Source organism: Hyaena hyaena, unplaced genomic scaffold, assembly GCF_003009895.1.
Source record: "Hyaena hyaena isolate Hyena2069 unplaced genomic scaffold, ASM300989v1 scaffold_120, whole genome shotgun sequence".
Taxonomy (NCBI): domain Eukaryota; kingdom Metazoa; phylum Chordata; class Mammalia; order Carnivora; family Hyaenidae; genus Hyaena; species Hyaena hyaena.
This window is the reverse complement of record NW_024080752.1, coordinates 1,591,257-1,610,813: the sequence shown is the minus strand read 5'-3', so window position 1 is coordinate 1,610,813 and position 19,557 is coordinate 1,591,257. Positions and strand designations below refer to the sequence as shown.

Genomic DNA, 19,557 nt, shown 5'->3' with positions numbered 1-19,557 from the left:
GAAGGCATATCAAGCCAAGGGACACAGAATGGCTGATGGGTTGGGCAGGGGAGGAGGAGAGTGCTGTGGATATGCTCCTGTACCCCTGAGTCTGAAAGAACCCTGCCTCTGCCTGAGGAGAGGAGTGCCTGCCTCCTGCCTTCAGAAGCTGGCAGTAAGAAACACAGTAAGGAACTAGATCCCAGAACGGTCACCCAGTGTTGCATCCCAGGCAGAGGGAGGCCCTGGCCAGACCCAAGAATGGGCCTACAGACCCTGATTTCAGACACAGCATTGCCTACCTCTCCTTCATGCTGAGGAAATGGGGAAATTATTTTTGCATTAAAAGTCTAATACAGAGTAAATGCAGAGCTCTTGTGAGCCATGTGTTTGTCTGTCTTCCTTCCTTCCTTCCTTCCTTCCTTCCTTCCTTCCTTCCTTCCTTCCTTCCTTCCTTCTTAATTCAAGTTAGTTGACATACAGTGTAGTCTTGGCTTCAGGAGTAGAACCCAGGGGTTCATCTCTTACAAATGCCCACCTTAATGCCCATCACCCATTTAGCCCATCCCCCTCCCCTTACCTCCCCTCCCGCAATCCTCAGTTTGTTCTCTGTATTTAAGAGTCTTTTATGGTCGTGAACTTTAAAACATAACCACAAGACTTTGAAGCCTGATGAAGCTTTTGATGAGCCTTTTCCTATGGCCTTAGGCCCTGGGGAGGTCCCTGTTCACCAGGCAGTACTGGGTTAAGAAACTCTGCAGTGTTTGTTGACCTGGGTGGCTCAGTGTGTTAAGCATCTGACTCTTGATTTCAGCTCAGGTCATGATCTCACAGTTTGTGAGATTGAGCCCCATCCCCCATTCCCTTGCTCTCTCTCTCTTTCTAAATAAATAAATAAACTTAAAAATAAGAACTTCTGCAGTGTGCATCCAGTTCTAAGAAACCTTGTCCTGTTTGCATGTATAGGAGGATTAGGAGGAACTTAATGGAGGACTTTGGGGGAGAAGAAGGGGGGAAGTGGTGGGGGAGAGGGAGGGAGGCAAACCATGAGAGACTCTTGAATGCTGAGAACAAACTGAGGGCAGATGGGGTGGGGAGAGTCGGAGGGGGGTGATGGGCATGGAGAAGGGCACTTGTGGGGTTGAGCACTGGGTGTTATATGGAAACCAACTTGAAAATAAACTATTTTTAAAAAATAAAATAAAATAGAAAAAAAAGAAAAGAAAACAAAAGAAAGAAACCTTGTCCTGTGCTGCTGTGTCCTACCCAGAACCGCTCAGTACCTACCATGTATTAGGAGCACAATGGGACTTTGTTGAACAACTATATCTATCATTTCTGTAAATGGTTAAATCAGGGGTATCTTTCAGTAAGAAAGGTACTTCCCTGAGGAAACCCGCATCCAAGTCTGACTCTTGTTTTCTTAGTTTGAAGCTAGAGACAAAAGCTGTAATGCTGTGTCTTCTTGGGAAGTGCTAATTGAATTACTCAAGTCACATTTCAGCCCTCACAGAAAATTAAATATCTTCAGGACAGCTTGGTCCTTCATTTCTAAAACTCTTGTGTCTTAAGCACCTTTCTCCCATCTTTGGAGGTCCTTTTCAGAGTTCCCCCATGTGACAGTAATGAGCACTAGAGAAATGCTCAGATAGATGGAATTATAGACACAAAAGCCCTGTTGAGAGGTACAGGAAAAGCCTCTTCCTTTTTGATATTTTTTTTATAGACGTGATAGAAGGAGAGCCAGGCTGTTCAGTGAATGCAGACGGAGCTGTCAAGACCACTTAGGGAAGATGTGGGGGGAGGGGGATGGGAATCGCATATGTGTGGAAATGGTTCGAGGAGGTTATTCTTCGGTACCTCAAAATCTTTTCAAAAGCCAGCACCTTCTCTATCGTGCCTGCTGGAAATTGGGTCCCCCTTTACACAGAAATCTCTTCAATTAAAACTTAGGTGTGAAAAGTACAAGTTGCAGAGTGAGGTGGTAACTTGGGAGAGACCAAGCTGTCTGGACTGGGAGCAGGAAGGTGACAGGACCCAGGACTGAACTGGCAACTCCAGGGGGAAGGGCAGAGAGCCTTGGTCCTGAGCCCCAAGCGGATGCTGGCAGGAAGGGCTGCCAGAGCAGACTACAGGCTGGGGGCCTGAGGCCTGAGAACAAGATCCAGCTTTACAGTGGACTCATCTTTGCAAAAGCAGAAGCTGTGACGTGAGGCTAGTCCAGCTGTGACTGTGAAACCCCATCCCTGCTCCTTTTTCTGGGTGCAGCTGTGGTGGCTATGAGGACAAGGACAGGTGTGTACAGCCTGTAACCTCTCAGGTAGAGTGAGAGCAATTCACTAGGTAGAGTAGCTAGGAGTTTTTGCTAGTGCCAAGTTTGTGCTTTTTGAGTACAAAGAGCATGCTTTTCTGGATGCATCCTAACCCTAAGCCCAGATTTCCTTGGGAACTCAGAAGTATACCTTCTGGAAAAGCAAGTGTCCTGAAGAAGGCAGGTTATTGGGTTATTCTTCACTTCCAGTGGACTCTGCATATGGGCTTGCTGGAAAATCTCTAAACTGTCACATTACTGACCTGCTTGTTAGGGCTTCATGTCCACAGTGCCTATTCTCCTTACAGCTGAGTGACTCCAATCCCAGTGATGGCAGTAGTCACTTCTCATCCTGTACCCAGGCAGACATTAATAATGAATCACAGTTTCCACTGAGCATGTCCCCATGTAATTCTTTCCGGGTTTTCCAGAGAGCTGTACTGATTGATTAGAATTAATGCTTGAAAATCTATTTGCTATCCCTACTCTAATTTTTAAGGTTGCCATGCCGTAGTTGAAGGTTGAAATGCACCAAATAAATGGGATTGGACCAAAGCTGCTGTTTAGCGGGGACATGTGAAGAAAGATGCCTTTCTAAGTTAAGCATCCTGGGACTGGCCCAATACTCGGTGGCAGCAACAGCTGCAGAGGGTGTCCACATACAGTGGGTACTGAGGCCTCAAAGCTGTGGCCAGTGCAACATTTTGTAAGCTGACTGACAGGCTGTTTTCAGAAACAGCTAGTGTAGCTGGTCAGGTTCTCCCTCAGCTGGACTCACTGAGCAAGTAGGCCGTTGTCTATTAGAGTCGGTAGATCCCTGCTCCACATGTGAGAGCTTAGGCCATCTCTGAAGGACAGCCAATTATTCCTGGCTCCCAAGGGAAAGGGGAGTCACATTCCCTTTGGCCAGAGCTCCTGTCTGGCCCTAAAGCTGTGACTGGCATGAATCCCAAGCCCCAGGAAATCACTGCTGGAAGGAGGAGAGGGAAACAATCATGACCGCAGACCTCACCGGCACCAAGCCTGGTGGTATCAGGCTTATGAAGCTGCATCTTTTACTAGCTCTTTCTAAAGCAGCAAAACCAGACCTCATTTTCTGAAATATTCCTATTTGGATTTTTTTATGTGGGGGCTTCTTTGTTTTCCTAGATCAGCAAGACTTTGGGAAATGTGTAGCCACATCCCCTGTGGTAACTGCTGTGCTAAGCAGGTGCCTTGGGTCTGGCAACTATCCCAGGGTGAAGGAGGAGGCTAGTAAAATCTTTCCCTGTGATTTGGAATGGCCATGGTGAGAGGAGCCCTGTGGGCAGGCTTCCCAGCCCACCCTCAAAGACAGGAAGTGAGCATTATACTTCTTTAGTACTCATTCCTCATAACTGTTATGCCTGTATGCCCTGTCTAGTTTGAGATTCTTGTTTGCTGGTACCAGAAACCCACCAGAGCTTACTTGAGAAAAGAAAAAAGGCAAGGCGTTGCCAGTTATTGTAAGGATAGAGGGATGTATTTATCAAGATAGGCTAAGCCTTGCTCTGGTAACAATTAAACCATAAAATCTCAGTGGCATAACACAGCAAAGGCTTTTTTCTGGCACAAAGTCCAGGGCGCTCCAGGTTGTTTCTGGTGACTCTGCAATCCCAGTGCTGCCATCTTGTGGTTCCATCACACCAACATCAGTCACCACCTCCTCTTAAGATCATCTCTCTGCAGACAGGCATTGTTTTACCTTGCATGGCCATCTACAGACCTCTCATTTACATAACTAGGGGCATCATGGGTCAATCTTAGATGTCAAGGAGGAAAACCCTCCAAGTGGCTCAGCTATAGCATCCACCCACTTCTAATCTATTCTGGCTAGAAATGTGGGTTGGGGCAGTCAGAGCCAGCTGTGGCATTGGCAGGGCCCAGGGCAAAGTGAAAATGCAGGCCCCCTTGTTCAAAATGTAGGAAAAGGGCTTCCTCCTTTTTTCATTGGTTTCCTTCTCCACCTGCTATGGTGGGGCTTTTAATTTGCTACTTAGTGTTATACTCTTCAGGGCATGGGATGCTCTCAGAACAAGAACAGGCCCTCACAAGCACAGGAGACCCCAATCTGTGACTAAGGCATGCAGGGCACATGTCCAACCCTAGCCTTCACACTCACACTGGCCCGCACCAGTGTGGAAGGTGGTAGCCATCACTGACTGGGCAGGGAGTGGGGCAGACACATCAGAAGCAAGAACAGAAAAAGAAAAACAGGAGCAGGCAACAGAGAAAAATTGTCCTGGGGAGGCCAGGAGGCAGTGAGCAACAGGAAGGTAGTGGGAGACAGGAGCACATATGAACCAAGGCTTCAAGTCCCTGAGATATGCCCCATTATCCCATCAGACCAGCCCTGCATGCCGTGCTAACATGAACTTGGCTGTCCACAAGTATTCCCAGGGGTTCTGTTATTCAAGAAGAGAAGTTAAGAGCTGAGAAAACATCCTGCAAACCAGTTTTCTTAAAGGCCAAGTTGGCACATATTTGATGTTTGACATCATTATAATAACACATATTTAGAGCTTCTTCCACGTACAAGGGGCCCCTGGGCAGTTCTGTTGGCATCTTGAGAGGGCTCTGGGAGAGAGGCTCACCATCACTTTAGCTATGCTTCTGAGATTTTTGGAAGTGTTTGTCATCCTCTCTCTTCTGAAATTCTCTTCTCCATTAGTTTCAGGGCTCAGGACCTCCTGGATTCCCTTCCACATCTTCAGTTTCACCGTCTTTCCTGATGGCTCTTCTCTCACCCACCTCCCTCCAGATGTGGCATGGTTTCCCCTCTCTTTCCATCCCCAAATGTGGCTTGGACATTTTACTCTTGCCTCCATACTAATAGTTCTCAACCTTTCTAGGGTCAGGGACCCCTTTAAGGGTCTGTTTATAGTGACTGATTCTTTTCCCAGAAGTTTCCCTTCAGGTCTGGAGTACGCCAGACCATCTGCTCCTGAACCACCTGCATGTAGTGCTTGGTAAAAATGCATGTTCCTGGGCCTCACTCTAAATCCAAACTGAAATAGAATCTCCAGCTGAGGTCTGGGTATCTGCCTTGTAGCAAGCTTTCTAGGTGATTCTGTGGACTCAAATGACTAAGAACTGTAGCCATAGGTGTCAGAGACCTTCAGGTCAATATCAGGAAACCCTAATCTTAACATTTCACCATACTGATGCTCTTAGCCAGGAAAGAATAGTCCTAAATATACAGCTCCAGGCAGGACCTCTCTCCAGTACTACTGCTGCATAGAAATGGTTGTTGGACTGTCCTGAGAAATCTTGAAACCTATAATATACAGTCAATTGTTGATTGTTTACCTTTTTTTTCTACCAGTCTGCACCCCTGAATTTGGCTCCATCTGTAGTCAGGAATAATGATTGGTTTCTTCTGACATCTGTCAACTGTTTCACATCACCCCCTTATGTGTGTATACATGCATGTGCCATCTGGTGGTAAAGCCATGTAGCCACACTCAGTAAAGTCAGTAAAGCTACACTGACTTTAAAAATATGGTGCCATTTTCAGCAAATCATTTTTGCCCAAAGTAGGCCAGTGTGTATTGAAAGTGTGCGTTCAGGCACTGACCCTTCCAAGAGTCCTCTGGTCTATCAAATAGCCTGTTTCCATCAATATCCTAGGTTTCCAGTCATCTGAGAGTCCTTCTCATTTGCTTCCTACCCAATCAGACATGGAACCCTGCTCATTCTTCTGAAATACCTCTTGAATTTCTAGTTTTCTACACAACTATACAGTTATCAACTGTGTTTGTCCACAACCTTGCCCCTAATTTTAACTACAAAGATCCTCTGGGTATTTTCTCCCCGCCCCACCTCTCTTTCTCTCTCATCTTATTCCCTAGTTGTATTCAACTTCCAGCTACAGAAAGATCTCAAAAACACAGATTTCACAACATTATCCACTACTTAAGATCTACTGTAGCTCCCCATTGCCTTGCAGATAGCACCTACACCTCTCTGCTTGGCATTCAAATGCTGCTGCCCTACATCCCCCCACCAAGCTTACTCAGACTCTTCTCTACTCATGCCGGGTTGGCCAATCTTCCTCCTTTCTCTCATCCTGCATCATGCAAGTTCCCACCCTCACGCCTTTGCTCTTGCCAGCCCCCTACCTGGAATGCCCAGCCCTCACCCCCATGGCCATGCCAGGCCCATTGTTTCTTCAGTGACACAGCTCAAGGTTCACTGTCTCTGGAGGCCTTCTCAGATCACCATGTGTCCAGACTGCCCAGTACTCCCTTGAGGGGTTGCTTCTCCGAAACTCCCTCCCTCTTATTTCACTGTGGTTTCAGAGTGTCTGCCTTCCCCAGCTGCATAGTAAACACAGCAGACACAGGGACCAAGATTTCTGATTCTTGGTTGATTTTAGTGCACATAGTAAGTGCTTAGTAAGTGGTGGTCTTCTGCAAAGTCACGAAATTTGATTTATAGAAAGACCTTTCTACTCCATTGTGGGTATTCACTGTATATGTTCTGGAGAAACAAAAGGATCTCTCCTACTCATGGTATAAATTCACCAGCTTGTCTGAGTGTTTAAATAAAATAATTGACAATAACACTCTCCTATTTGTTTTGTTAGATTATGTGTAAATGGTTCACCTGAACTCCTTAGATCCTCAGGTAATTACACACTAAGCAAGGTGTTTTGTTACCTGATATGGGTGCTCAGTTGTTCTCAGGTTATTTCATGCAACAGAAAGAGGCCTGAGAACCAGCTTCTGCTCTCAATCACCCTGGGGGGCCTGGAGGAGACAAGCTGGCTGGATGAGAGTTCTTGGGATTGCTTTCTCATGACAACCAGATCTCAGCCCTGCAATGACAACACAACCATTTGTTGATGCTTACCTGTACCAAGCTGCACTAGTGCCCTCCTGTGTTGTTACCAAACCTCACTTAATTAAGTTGATTGCTTGAGAGATGACTGATTTCTGAATCTGTGGTGAAGCCCACTCAGAAATTATTCTTGGTCCGTTGAAACTTAAGCAAAAGTGGTTTTTATTGGCTAATTGCTGAATTGCTTTTAAGGATCTTTCGGGCAAATGTGCTGGGTTCTAAGTTTATTTATTTTGACAGAGACAGAGACAGTGTATGTTGGGCAGGAGCAGAGAGAGGGAAAGAGAATCCCAAGCAGGCTCTGTACCATCAGCACAGAGCCCAATGCAGGGCTCAAACTCACAAAACTGTGAGGTCATTACCTGAGCCAAAACTGAGTTTGATGCCTAACTGATGGAGCCACCTAGACGTCCCTATGCTTGGTTCTAAATAAAAGGCATGGAGTGGTTGCCTAGGGCCAGTAGATGATTAGAATATGTTAAGAGAGGGTAGATACTCTTTGATTTGGGGTTGTGGTGCTGACTGCACTTTCTTCCACCCATGCTTTATCATCTAAATTTCTTTTTCTGTTGTAGGACCACCTGGCCCACCAGGTAAGAACCCAGGGATTTTCCTACTTTGTGGGGAGGATGTGGGGGAGCTAGTTCCCCAGGATCCCTCAGAAGAGACTGAGGTGGGAAGGGGGGAAGAATCTGGAGTTGGCCTTGACTATGAATGTGTCCCCCTCCTTCTTTCTCCCCAAATCACCAGCTTTCCTGTTTCCTCCCACTTGACAACCTGCCATTACCACTCCCCATCTGTCACTGTATCAGGCGGGGTCAGCACAGGTAGAAAATGAAGGGAATAGGCAGGAGAAGATCTGGAAAAGACATTGCCTGTCCAGTTTCACTGGCTCAAGGAAAGCATGTTAACCTCAGTGAAGATTTTTTTAAATGTTCTTGTTTCCCATGTTTTGACGCAGGACCTCCGGGAGTTGGTGGCTTACCAGGACACAATGGATCAGATGGACAGCCTGGTCCCCAGGGCCCAAAAGGAGAAAAAGGAGCAACTGGGAAAAGAGGAAAAATGGGTATTTTGGCAACTTTCCTAGTTAATTTTTCCTTGTTACTTGTCTCGATTATTGCTTTTTGGATGGGCCGAAGCTGAACGTAGTGGGAGGAAAATGTTACATCTCTCCATGCAGGACTGCTTTAACTCTTTCCCTGAAGCTGCTGTGGGCAGAGGTGCCAAGGGCATTCTTTTTAGTGCAACCCTAACAAAGGTTTATATCTAACCAGAGAGTGGGCTCCTTGGGAACCGACCCCTACTCTTCTGCCTGCTATGATGCAGACTGACAGATGCCAGGGGCAGGGGCAGCCCAGGGAGCCCCCCTGGGCTGTGTGGTGGCTATGCATGTGCTGGGGTCCCAAGTTCTTTTGAAACTCATGTCCCCCTTGCCCTCTCATTGCCTCCTCCTGCCCAGCAGATCCTCGTGTTTGACTGAAAATCAGCTGATTGGTGTTGGCCCCTAGGTTTTCTTGTTTGGAGGAATAGCTAGAGCCATTTGAGTAAAAAGGTAGCATCCAGGCCTCCTTAGCTGGCACTCAGATCACATGGTCCCAGCCGTCGGAGTCTCCTGTCCAGGCATCACAGGATGATGACACCGTTGTGGCAGGCAGGCATCTCTGAAGTTCTTCTGCTCTGCTTTGAGTGGCAGCATTGCCCTACATCAAGCAAAGCCCTGGAAGCATTAAGATGTCAGATGTATCCAGGGAGCGGTGAGAAGGCAAGGTCTTGTGCAGGGCCTGGCAGGAGGCTGTGGGAGGGGTAGGCAAGTTCTGAAGGGCTCTGAGCACCAAGCCTGGGGAGTCCATGGAGAAGGCCTGGAAGCTTCACCAGAAGCAAGCTGGCACATGGCATGACAGAGGCTCTGGTGCAGGGGGTCGAGACCCTCCCCCCCCAGGGAAGGCCTGGCTCTTAGCTACTCCAGGGGGTACAGACTCTACCAAACCCTCTTGTTTATTTTCAGCCTCTTAGCTCTATTATACCTGGACAGGCCCTAGGCTGGAAGAACTACTAGAACATTCTTCCAGGTGGTGCAGTAACCCTCTTCCAGAACGTTTGTTCTTATTACCATAAGCACTTTAAATGCAAACCACTGGAAAGGGGCAAAATTGTTAGGTGGCTCTACCACGTGGCAGTGCCTATATGTTCATGTTCCCAGGGGTCAGCCTTCATGAGAATAGGCCCACACGGTCCATGTCAGCTCAGTCCGCAGAAGGCCAGTCATTACAGCTTTAATTGCAGAGAGAATTGATCCTTATGTGTTGGATAATAATCATAATTATAAATGAGCATCGGTGTTGAATAATGATGGGCATCAGTGTGCAGACATTGGTTTATTCCAGAAAGGCTCCAGAAATGTAATCCGGTCCTAAGGATTCAGCCTTGAGCGTTCTGAGGGCTAACTGTGAAGGGCAGGAGACCACCCCCAATGCTAGCAATGGGTACACAGCAGGTGGCAGAGGAGTGATTTTCAAAAAGGTTTACAGAGCCTCTGGCTTTGAAGAGGCACGCTTCATAAACAGCCCACAACCCAGCGAAGCCAGGAAAGAGAACAAGTTCATTCATGTATATAACATCTGTTTATATGGCAAGTGCTGTTCTGGATGCTGGACATCCAGAACTGGAAAAGCTGACAAGATCCCTACCTTCATGAAACTTACATTCTAGTCTGGGCAGATTGACAACAAACAAGATAAACAAGTAGACAATATCATTTTATGTGGTGCTAAGTGGTACAGAGAAAACACAGTGGCAAGGAAAGGGAATGACAAGTGTGTGTGCACAGCGGGAGGGGGGGGGGGCACTGTAGATGGAGAGACCAGGTAAGGCCTCCTTAGAGGGAGGGACGTTTAAGCAAACACCTGAAGGAAAGGAGAGAGGAAGACATGAGATGTCTGGGGGATAAGATCCTAGCAGAATGTGTAAGTCCAGTGTGCCCACAGGGTCTGAGGAGCAGCAAGATAACCAGGGTGGCCAGACAGAGGGATACAAGGCACATATGCTGGAGTTGATGTCAGAGACATGGTGGTCAAATCAGGTTGGCCCTGGGCATCTCAAAGACTGTGGTTTGTACTCAGAGTGAGCTGGGAGGGTCTGCAGCAGTGCAGAGCCCTGCCCAGACTCAATGGGAGAGGATCATCCTGGCAGCAGAGCTGAGGGAGACTGCAGGAGGGGAGGGAAGAGGCACCCGGGCAGCAGTGACAGGTGCCAGGGTCTGTTTATCAGTGGACATTGGCGAAATGCTTGGTTTCCCGGAGATCCAGGGGACCCTACAGCAAAGATGCAGACCCTGTCTGCAGCTGTCTCCCAGAGAGGGAGGCCTCTGAGAGTCAGCAGTGTTAGAATGAGAACACTAAGGTTGAGCAGAGAACTTGAGTCAATAGGGCAGTTGTTCCCACCCCGGGCCAGGGGAAGGGGACACTGGCACCAGCCTAGATGTACACACACAAAGATTACTTGATGAGCCTGGCTCTATGAAGAGGTTCTTGGAAGTACCGCTCAGCTGTGGGTCAGCTCAGATTCTGACCTGGAACTGAACTCCGGTGCAAGGGCCCAGTCACCCTGCTGGGGCCCTGAAGCTGGCCCTCGGCCTGGATGGGTTGGCATTCCTACCCGGCACTCAGTGCTCTTGCAGGGAGGAAAGACCAGCTAGTCAGGGGGGCCCGGGCTTTGTTTTGAGGGCATCGAGAAGCCACTGAGGGGTCACAACAAGGAGAGAGTGATGAGACCAGGCCTGTTTTTCTAAAACAACACCATGGCTGCTACATGGAGAGCACATGAAAGGAGCAAGGACAGGGCAGACAGTTCCGAAGCTACTCAGTGTCCAGGTAGAGGGGACCGTAGCTCAGGGTGTGGGGAGACCAGTGCAGGTGAGTGATACCCTGGGATGAAATCAGCAGTACCTGGTGGTGGGTAGATATAAGGAGGAAGGGGGAGGGAGACCCCCAGACTGACTCTGAGATCTCTGTCCCTGATAACTGATCTTTCCTGAGGAGGGGAGCCCCGTATCAACTCAGGTTCAAGCACAACTCAGCATGGGAGGTGCTGAGATGCCTTGAAATGCCCGGGCGGAGGTGTCAGGGGGCCTTGGAGATGCAGGCAGGTCTGTAGTCAGAGGAGACCCTGGGGCTAGAGGTATAAATGAGGGGCTCATCTGAAGTGGTGGGCATGTGGGCACAGGCACCCTCGCTTTTGAAGGGAGCTAACAAGAGAGGAGGGCTTGGGTTGAGCCCTGAGAAGCAACAACATCTGAAGACCAAGCAAAAGGGGAGGAGCCAGCAAAGGAGGCCAAGGACAGGACTGAGTAGCAAGAGGAATAGCAGGAGAGGGTGGGGACATCTGTCAGCAAGTATTTATTGAGCAGGTTCCCAGTTCTTGAGGGGAAACAAAACAGATGCAGCCCCTATTCTGGAACTTTCTATCTTTGGTGGGAAGGCAAAAGATTAACAGTCAATAATCAAATACATCTGCAGTCACAGTGTGAGATGCCCATTTGAAGGAAAGAACAGGGTGTTAAGAGATAGAGTACAGAGAGGGACGGTCTCGGAAATAAAGTCTGAGGTCAGACTTGAAGGAAGAGAGCGCACAGAGGCTGGCCCACACCCACAGCACACAGACTGACAGGTGAGGCTGGAGGCAGCAGTCAGGCCCTTCCAGAGCCTTCAGGTTAGTGGCCTGGGTCTCCTGGTCAGCTCTCAGGAAGGCACCACAGGATTGGATACAGGATGTGACCCGCTGGACCAGGGTCGTGACTGTGGAGAAGGAAGCATTGTGATTCCAGCTGAGAGTTCCAGGATCAATAGTGGTTTGCCAGGCAGGAGTGGGAGAGAGGAGGAGTGACCGCACATTCCAGAAAGAGGGAACAACAAGTGCTGTTTCTAAAATCAGGAAAAAGAGCCTGTGTTCCACTGAGACAGGACTCAGGCCAGACCGTACCCTCTAGTGGTGATCCTCTGAACAATAGCATGCAACTAGGTAGCATTTATTGTCAGGCATGCTACCAACTACTCTCTACTTACCTTATGTGGTCTTCAAAACAACCCCAAGGAGATGGATATTTTGGTTGGCCATATTTTTTCTAGACAAAGAAGCCTTATTTTCTGTTTCCACAACAGGCCAAGCCCACCAATGCCCCAGGACCTTTGCATTGCCGTGCCCAGTGACTGGAACACCCTTTCCCTGCCCTTCCTGCATCTGGTCCTGGTGCAGGTCTCAGCTCATGTGTCATCCTTCTTCAAGTTCATCCCTGACCTCTGTGTCTAGCCCCTGCCTCACATACATAATCACATTTCCTGTTCTTTCAAAACACATATCCCTCTCCAAAATTCCTTGCATTTGCTTGTCATTGCACTGATGGTCTGATTCCCCAGGGAGAATGTGAGGTCCATAATGCCCAAGCCATATCTGTCTGTGCAGTCCTAACCTCCAGGGCCTGGGACACCCAGAGAAGGGGGGCAACAGAGTCATTGTTGAAATGAATAGACATAAGTTGTCCAATGTCAAAAAGGTAAGAAGTGGAGGAGGCAGGACCTGAAACCTGGTCTCTCTGACTCCTGGCCCTGGCTCTTAAACAAGACCACACTGAACTTCCAGGCTGGAGGGGCTGGCCCCGAGGTGTGAGAGCGGTGTCACCCGAGGGGTCACAGGGTGGGAGCTGTGCCGTTAATTACTGAAAGACACAGGGCTGCGCACCCCTTCAGGCCTCAGCCTGATGCTGCATCTACAGAGAGGGCCAGGAGGCTTCGGAGAAGCCTGCAGGACACGTGCAGGAACATGAGCTCAGTGCGCAGTAACCTGGCAGCCAGGCAGACTTGATTTTGTGCCTCTGCTCTGCTTTCAGGCAGAGGACTGCAGTGGGATGAGTCCAGGAGCACCTGCCTCTATCCCCGACTGGCTCTGAGGCCTTGGACAGGTCACTGCACCATCGGGAGGATGTCCCATAGACTGAGGAGGTTCAGTTCCTACAACTCTAACATGGTTTCCAGTTTTTAAATAGTCTCCTTTCATGCTTGTCCCTAAAGGAGAGACCATGTCTTACATATTCTCTTATTTGGCACAGCTCTCTGCCAGGCCCAGATGAGGCTCAAGAAAGAATTGAGTGAAGAATGCATGCATGTGTGCATGTATGTGTGCATGAATGAGAAGAATAGAGCATAGTTTCCATCCATAAGAGCTCCCCATCCAGTTGAAAGAGAGAATGTATCTTATACATGGCAGGTACTCGAGAGCTAATTGTTCTGATTTGAAGACTGCTTTCTACTGCACAGCAGGTAATATCGCCAGAAGAGAAAGCTGAACTTTCAGTGCAAATAATGGACAAATAAGACCCTGTGTAGAAGATGCATTGTATAGTAGGGCTAAGTGTAAGGAACAAGAGAGAGAAGTGTAATCAACATCTTAGAAGTGATTAGAGGGGAGCTGGGGAGGACGTTGCCTGGGGAGAACAGAAAGACCTAGCCTGGAGAGGCTATTTGTGGGACTGCCCCTGGATGTTAGTGGGGACCCAGGCAGGATGCATGTCTTCAGGAGGCAGCTGGGGGCCTCTGTGGGCTCTTGGGAAGATGAATAACCTGATGAAACCAGAGGATAGGGGTTTAGCCTAACCACTGTTGCCAGGAGATTGAAGTAGCAGAGATGACCCTCAGGTTCTGCCCTGGGCTGAACAATGATGGAATAGCATGGAGCCAGAGTCTGATGGCATAGTTTGGGCCCTGGCTCTCCCACTTACTAGCTATGTGTCCTTGAGCAAGTTACTTAATCACTCTGTGCCAGTTTCCTCATCTGTAAAATGGGGACAATAGCAGTATCAGCCTCATAATGTCATTTAGGATATATATATATATAGTGCTGAGAATAGTGCTGACACATACTAAGTGCTATATTAGTATTAGCTGTTGTTTCCAAAACTTGATTTTAAACCAAAAGGAAATCTAAATTGAAATGTCTGTATTCACTTGAAAACACTGAGATTTGGAGAGAGAGACCTAAAGGGACTTAAATGTTGTCAGTTTTGCAACTAATATCCTTGATGAAGTTTGACATTCTCTTGAGCATTTTCTTTTTTTTCCATCTGTCTCTCACTTTCTCATTAACAGTTAATGAGAAGACTGCAGTGTCTTCTCTAAAAATCGAATCCTCCTAAAACAGAAATAAATCCCCTCCTCTGTCTTGGGACTGGATTTTCTGTGACACCCTCTGGCCCCCTTCTGCCTCCCCGCCTCAGTCAGTGACAGATGGTTCTGCCAGAAATAAGCTGTCCTCCCTCACCCCCTGCAGTGAAGATGCTGGCGTTGACCCCAGCAACATCACACAACCCCAAACTCTAAAGCTGCTAAGACAGTTTGTTTAGCGTGGGCGCCGCCCAAGAAGGAAAATAGCAAAGAGACACTTGTAGCATGTGAGTCAGGCAAGAAGCTGGCCCCTCTTCTCTGCAGAATGTGCTGACTCAGGCGTGCCAGAAATCATGGGACACGCCGTGTCGGGGGCCAGGCCACACCATGGGACAGCACTGCCGTGCACTGCTGAGGCCAGCCAGGGTGGAAAGTACCTCTGCTGGTGAATGCGGTTTGGTGGTGCTGTACTTCCGACGTGCCACGGCCAGGGCACGACCAAGGTGGGACGAGAGGAAACTGTCAGAGATGTTGGTTTTAAGAGAAAGACTGTATGGAAACAAAACATCCCCCACCCTTTCGGGAGAAAAGCTTAAAAACAATCATGCACAATCAGCTAAGAGTCAAAATATATTCTTAAGCAAAGGTCTTTAAGATATTTGGCTTTGTATACTCACCTCTGTGTGGGCAGCATTACAACAGCTACATTAGGTGATGAACGTTTTCCTGTTTCATACGTGGCCTTTTTGAGAAGGAAAAGAAAAGACATATGAGGAAGGAATAAAGGCAAAGAAGGGGAAATTGGATGCTGATGCAGTAAGGCTCTTTGTGACTAGAATAAATCTCTGAAAAAGAAAACCTTGAAGTAACTAGAAGATATCATTTCCCTGAGCACTGCTGAATTGGGGTCATGTGAAACCTTTAGAAGGTATCAGTTATACTTGGTGCATTGTGCTGGCCAGACTCTATGGCAACGTTCTCGTCTTTTATGTCCTTCAGATAATGTGTCCAATTGCCTATTTAAAATACTGACAAAAGGACATTTTCGCGTGCAGAGGTCCCTGATTAAGGGCTCTTCTTAAGTGAGTGAACCACTTTCCAGCAAGATATCCTAATGACTGTGGGCAGGGATGACCCAGAACCATAGGTTTTGAGCTGTTGTGAGAGATGCATGATGAGCCACCCCACCCCCACCCCCAGCAGGCATGGTTTCCTGTCTGTGTGAATTCACCACAAAGCAAGTGCCCACAACGGAGGGGCTGCCCCTGCTCTTCTTCACATCCTCTTCCACTGTGTTCACACAACACCCACCTGACATCACCACTGACAGAGGCAAGAAACCTGGCGCCTCTTACTCCCTCTGCAAGAGCCGAATTTATTTCATGGCTTTCATGTAGGTGTGGTTTTTATGGTTGGCTGAGATCTAGCAAATGTTTCTTTGTTCACTGCACTAACAGTGATCAGTACTTTAAGGTTCTTGAGTACACTGCTGTCTTTCTTGTGGTGGTCTGTGTAGGGTCCCCTGAAGTTGGAAGAGCAAAAACCGCACTGAGGATTTCTCACTTCACCAGCATAAAGGGAATGCGTTAAGAGCTCCAGCTGTAGGCTTTGGGGGACACTGCCTTTGATGGCAGCACAGAGTATTCCAGTACCATCTATGATAGGGTGTGATGTAATAACCTCCCCACCGGTGACAGGACTTGAGAAGAGCCAATCAGATAATGTAGAAGGGCTTTTAGGGAGGTTAATCAGAGTGACCCCTGAGGTGCCTTCCACTCCCGAATTCTTTGATTCTCTTGAGGCAGTTCTGCTGGAATCCTATGGAGCTGGTAGGAAGTAGGTACAGATTTTAAAATCTGCAGTTCTGATCTGGAGGGAGGACAATTCAATAGCACAAGGATGACAGCCGGAGACAGGGAACTGGCAAAATTGATGGGCATTAGAGAGGGGCAGTGAATGGGCGGTGTCAATTAGCCAGAGCCCAGAAGAAGGGGCATGGGGACTGGCTGGGTAATTAGAAAAGAAAATGGATCCTAAGCCCTCTTGGTTATAGAAACGGGTTGTTTGTGCAAAAACACGCCTCTGGCTCTTTCTTGTCCTTGAAATCCCTGGCATTTTGATCAGTATCTCTAGTGAACAGTATCTCCAGGAAGCCATTGTGAAAATGAGGATGTGATCCCTGCAGATAGGAGATCGTGTCCATAGATTCTGGCAATACTTTTTGCACAATATCAGGCAATTCCTTTTCCCCTCAGGGCCCCATTGTCTCCAAGGGCTTATGAGTTCTAGTAGATTTCTTATAGACTCCATGAGATTTTCTACAAAAACAATCAGCTGTCTGCAAATAAGGACAATTTTAATTCACCCTTTCCAATATTTTCACCCTTTCTTTCTTTTTCCCTGCTTTATTGCATTAGCTAGGACCTCCAGTATAGTGTGAAATAAAAGTGATCAGTCTAGAGGCCCTTGTCTTGTTCCTGGTAGTAAGGAGAAAGCTTTAGTCTTTCATCATTAAGGATGAGGTTAGCTGGAAGTAGTTTTATAGATGCCCCTTTTCAGTTTGAGGAAGTTTCTTTTGATTTTTGTTTGATGAGAATTTTTATTAAGAATGGATGTTAAATTTTATCAAATGCCTTTTCTGCGTATGCTGAGATGATAGAATTCTTTTCTTTTTTTCAAAATAGTTTATTGTCAAGTTGGTTTCCATATAACACCCAGTGCTCATCCCATAAGTGCCCTCCATGCCCATCACCCCCCTTTCCCTCCCCCCTCCCCCCATCAGCCCTCAGTTTGTTCTCAGTATTTAAGAGTCTCTCCTAGTTTGCCTCCCTCCCGCTCCCCAACTATTTTCCCGTTCTCCTCCCCCATGGTCCTCCATTAAGTTCCTCCTAATCCTCCTATACGTGTAAACATATGGTATCTGTCCTTCTCTGCCTGACTTACTTCGCTCAGCATAACACCCTCAAGTTCCATCCATGTTGTTACACATGGCCAGATTTCATTCTTTCTCATTGCCATGTAGTATTCCATGGTATAGATAAACCACATCTTCTTGATCCGTTCATCCGTTGATGGACACTTAGGCTCTTTCCATGTTTTGGCTATTGTTGCGAGTGCTGCTATGAACATTGGGGTACATGTGCCCCCATGCATCAGCACTCCTGTATCCCTTGGGTAAATTCCTAGCAGTGCTATTGCTGGGTCATAGAGGAGTTCTATTGTTAATTTTTTGAGGAACCTCCACACTGTTTTCCAGAGGAGCTGCACACTGTTGGTGGGAATGTAACTGGTGCAGCGCCTCTGGATAGGATTTTTTTCTTAAAGTGTTAATGTACTGCATTATATTTCCTGAATGATTCAAATAGTGGACTCTATTCAGGCAGTTAAACTACTTCCAGGTGTATTTAATCCTTTTGAAGCTTGTTTTTAAAGTTATTTATGATGGATCTCCAGAGGCGTTGACTCTAATGCTAATTTAGCCTCACTATTGAGACAAGACCTTTCCAAGGACTTTACCCAACATCACATCATTTTCTGAGATTTCTCTGCTTTGACTGAAGAGGCCCTTTCCTTCTTCAAGCACTGAGACTTGTATAGCGAACTTCCTGTTCATTCTTCCCCACTTTGTAGAGTTTTACCTTGCAACTCATTATTCGGCCAAAGATTCAAGGAAACCCCTCTGAAGTTCTCCAGAGCTCCTTCTGCACAACTACCTCCTCTCTCATGTTTTGTCACGTGAATCCTCACCACCTCTATCTCCTCAGACATTGTCTTTCATCTCCTCACCTCAGTGAAATTGCTAGGCTCTATTTGGTTTCCTTTCTCTGTGCTGCTGTCTAGAAACTACCCTGCCAGGAGTGCATAATAATCATTTTATGCACCGAGTTTGCTTCCTCTCTCCCATGGGTCAAAATGCTGTGCTGTCCATGGTCCATGCTGAGATGGACCATTGCATAGATTCTTAGCTCTGTCTGCAAATCCTACAGTTATGACTCCCCAGGAACAGAGATGGACATTTCATACACAGCAATGTGTCCACACTATCACCATGCCTCTTCATGCCTGTGCTAGAGCAATGTTACCTGTTTTGCTATTTTGATTAAAAGCATTTTGCACTGGAATGTCACAGAAAAGGGAACTGGAGGTGGAATCAGATCTCTGCCTGCTCACTTAGTGACATCAGTGATAACCACTGCAAGCCTGAGTTCTGGCTTCTAAAAATGACAGTAAGGATGAGTTACCAGCTCACCACTCTGGCATGTTGTAAGGAATAAACCAGGTAATGCAGATGATAACACATACCCTTCTAGCACTGAACAGTCCCCTCTGAGTGCTCCATCCTTCCCATGTGACAAACTTCTGATCAGGCCTTACCTCCCTTCTGCTCTTGCTGTGATTGTCCCTTTCTGGTCCACTCGTCTCTCCAACCTGTTGGCTCAACCAAATATCTCTAAAATATTCAGAAGAGCCACCTGGAAATATTACTTGTTAGTGAATTTATAATCATGCTGCTGTCCTAAAATGGTTAGAGAGACTTCTGTATTTGGTATTGAGCCACTTTATCTTAGAGGTACAAAGTATAATATCACAAAGTCGTGTACCAGAGTTTCTTGTGCTATAGGCTAATCCATTATTTTTCCCCCCTCAGGGCTACCTGGAGCTACAGGAACTCCAGGGGAAAAGGGAGACCCTGGTGAGCTGGGTTTGACTGGAAATGAGGGCCCAGCAGGGCCAAAGGGTGACAAAGGAGACAAAGGGGACGTGTCCAATGACGTGCTCCCCACAGGTAAGGGGCTAGCACTCAGGCTCTCTCCCAGGGTGAACAGGCTCCCAAACCAGCCTGTGAATGGGCCCCCAAACCAGCCTGATTTTTAGTACAAAGGTGCATGGGTCTTCTCTCCTTTTCTACTTTTCATGCCCATCTGCTTTGCCACATGTTTTAGAGTTCTGAGCTTCCAAAAAGGAGAAAACTGCAGGTTACCCCGAGGTTGACGAGACCGAATCTGAGATCTAAGCTTAAGCAGTTTAGATAATTCAGGTCTAAACATCATGATTAGATTGAATTAGGATGAAGGGAGATTCCTTTCTCCAAATATGTATTAAGTCTAGCACAATCTAGAACCAGACAAGTAAGCAAGCAATTTAAGATACCTCAGAGGACAAACTGACAGAAAACTCAGGCATTTTCTTCACAAAGTAGGATCATCTTCAGATCTTTATCCTCAGCTTTTTGACGTAGAACTGGGCAGATAT

At 47.3% G+C, this 19,557-nt stretch overlaps 1 protein-coding gene across 1 annotated transcript in view; it reads left to right on the top strand.

The window, feature by feature from the left end:
* Nucleotides 1-19,557, top strand: part of GLDN (gliomedin) — a 62,265-nt gene that overhangs the window by 33,780 nt on the left and 8,928 nt on the right. The window contains exons 3-5 of the mRNA XM_039237083.1: nucleotides 7,726-7,743; nucleotides 8,112-8,219; nucleotides 18,953-19,090. Coding sequence (XP_039093014.1) covers nucleotides 7,726-7,743; nucleotides 8,112-8,219; nucleotides 18,953-19,090 — 264 coding nt within the window. The remainder of the gene's footprint in view (nucleotides 1-7,725; nucleotides 7,744-8,111; nucleotides 8,220-18,952; nucleotides 19,091-19,557) is intronic.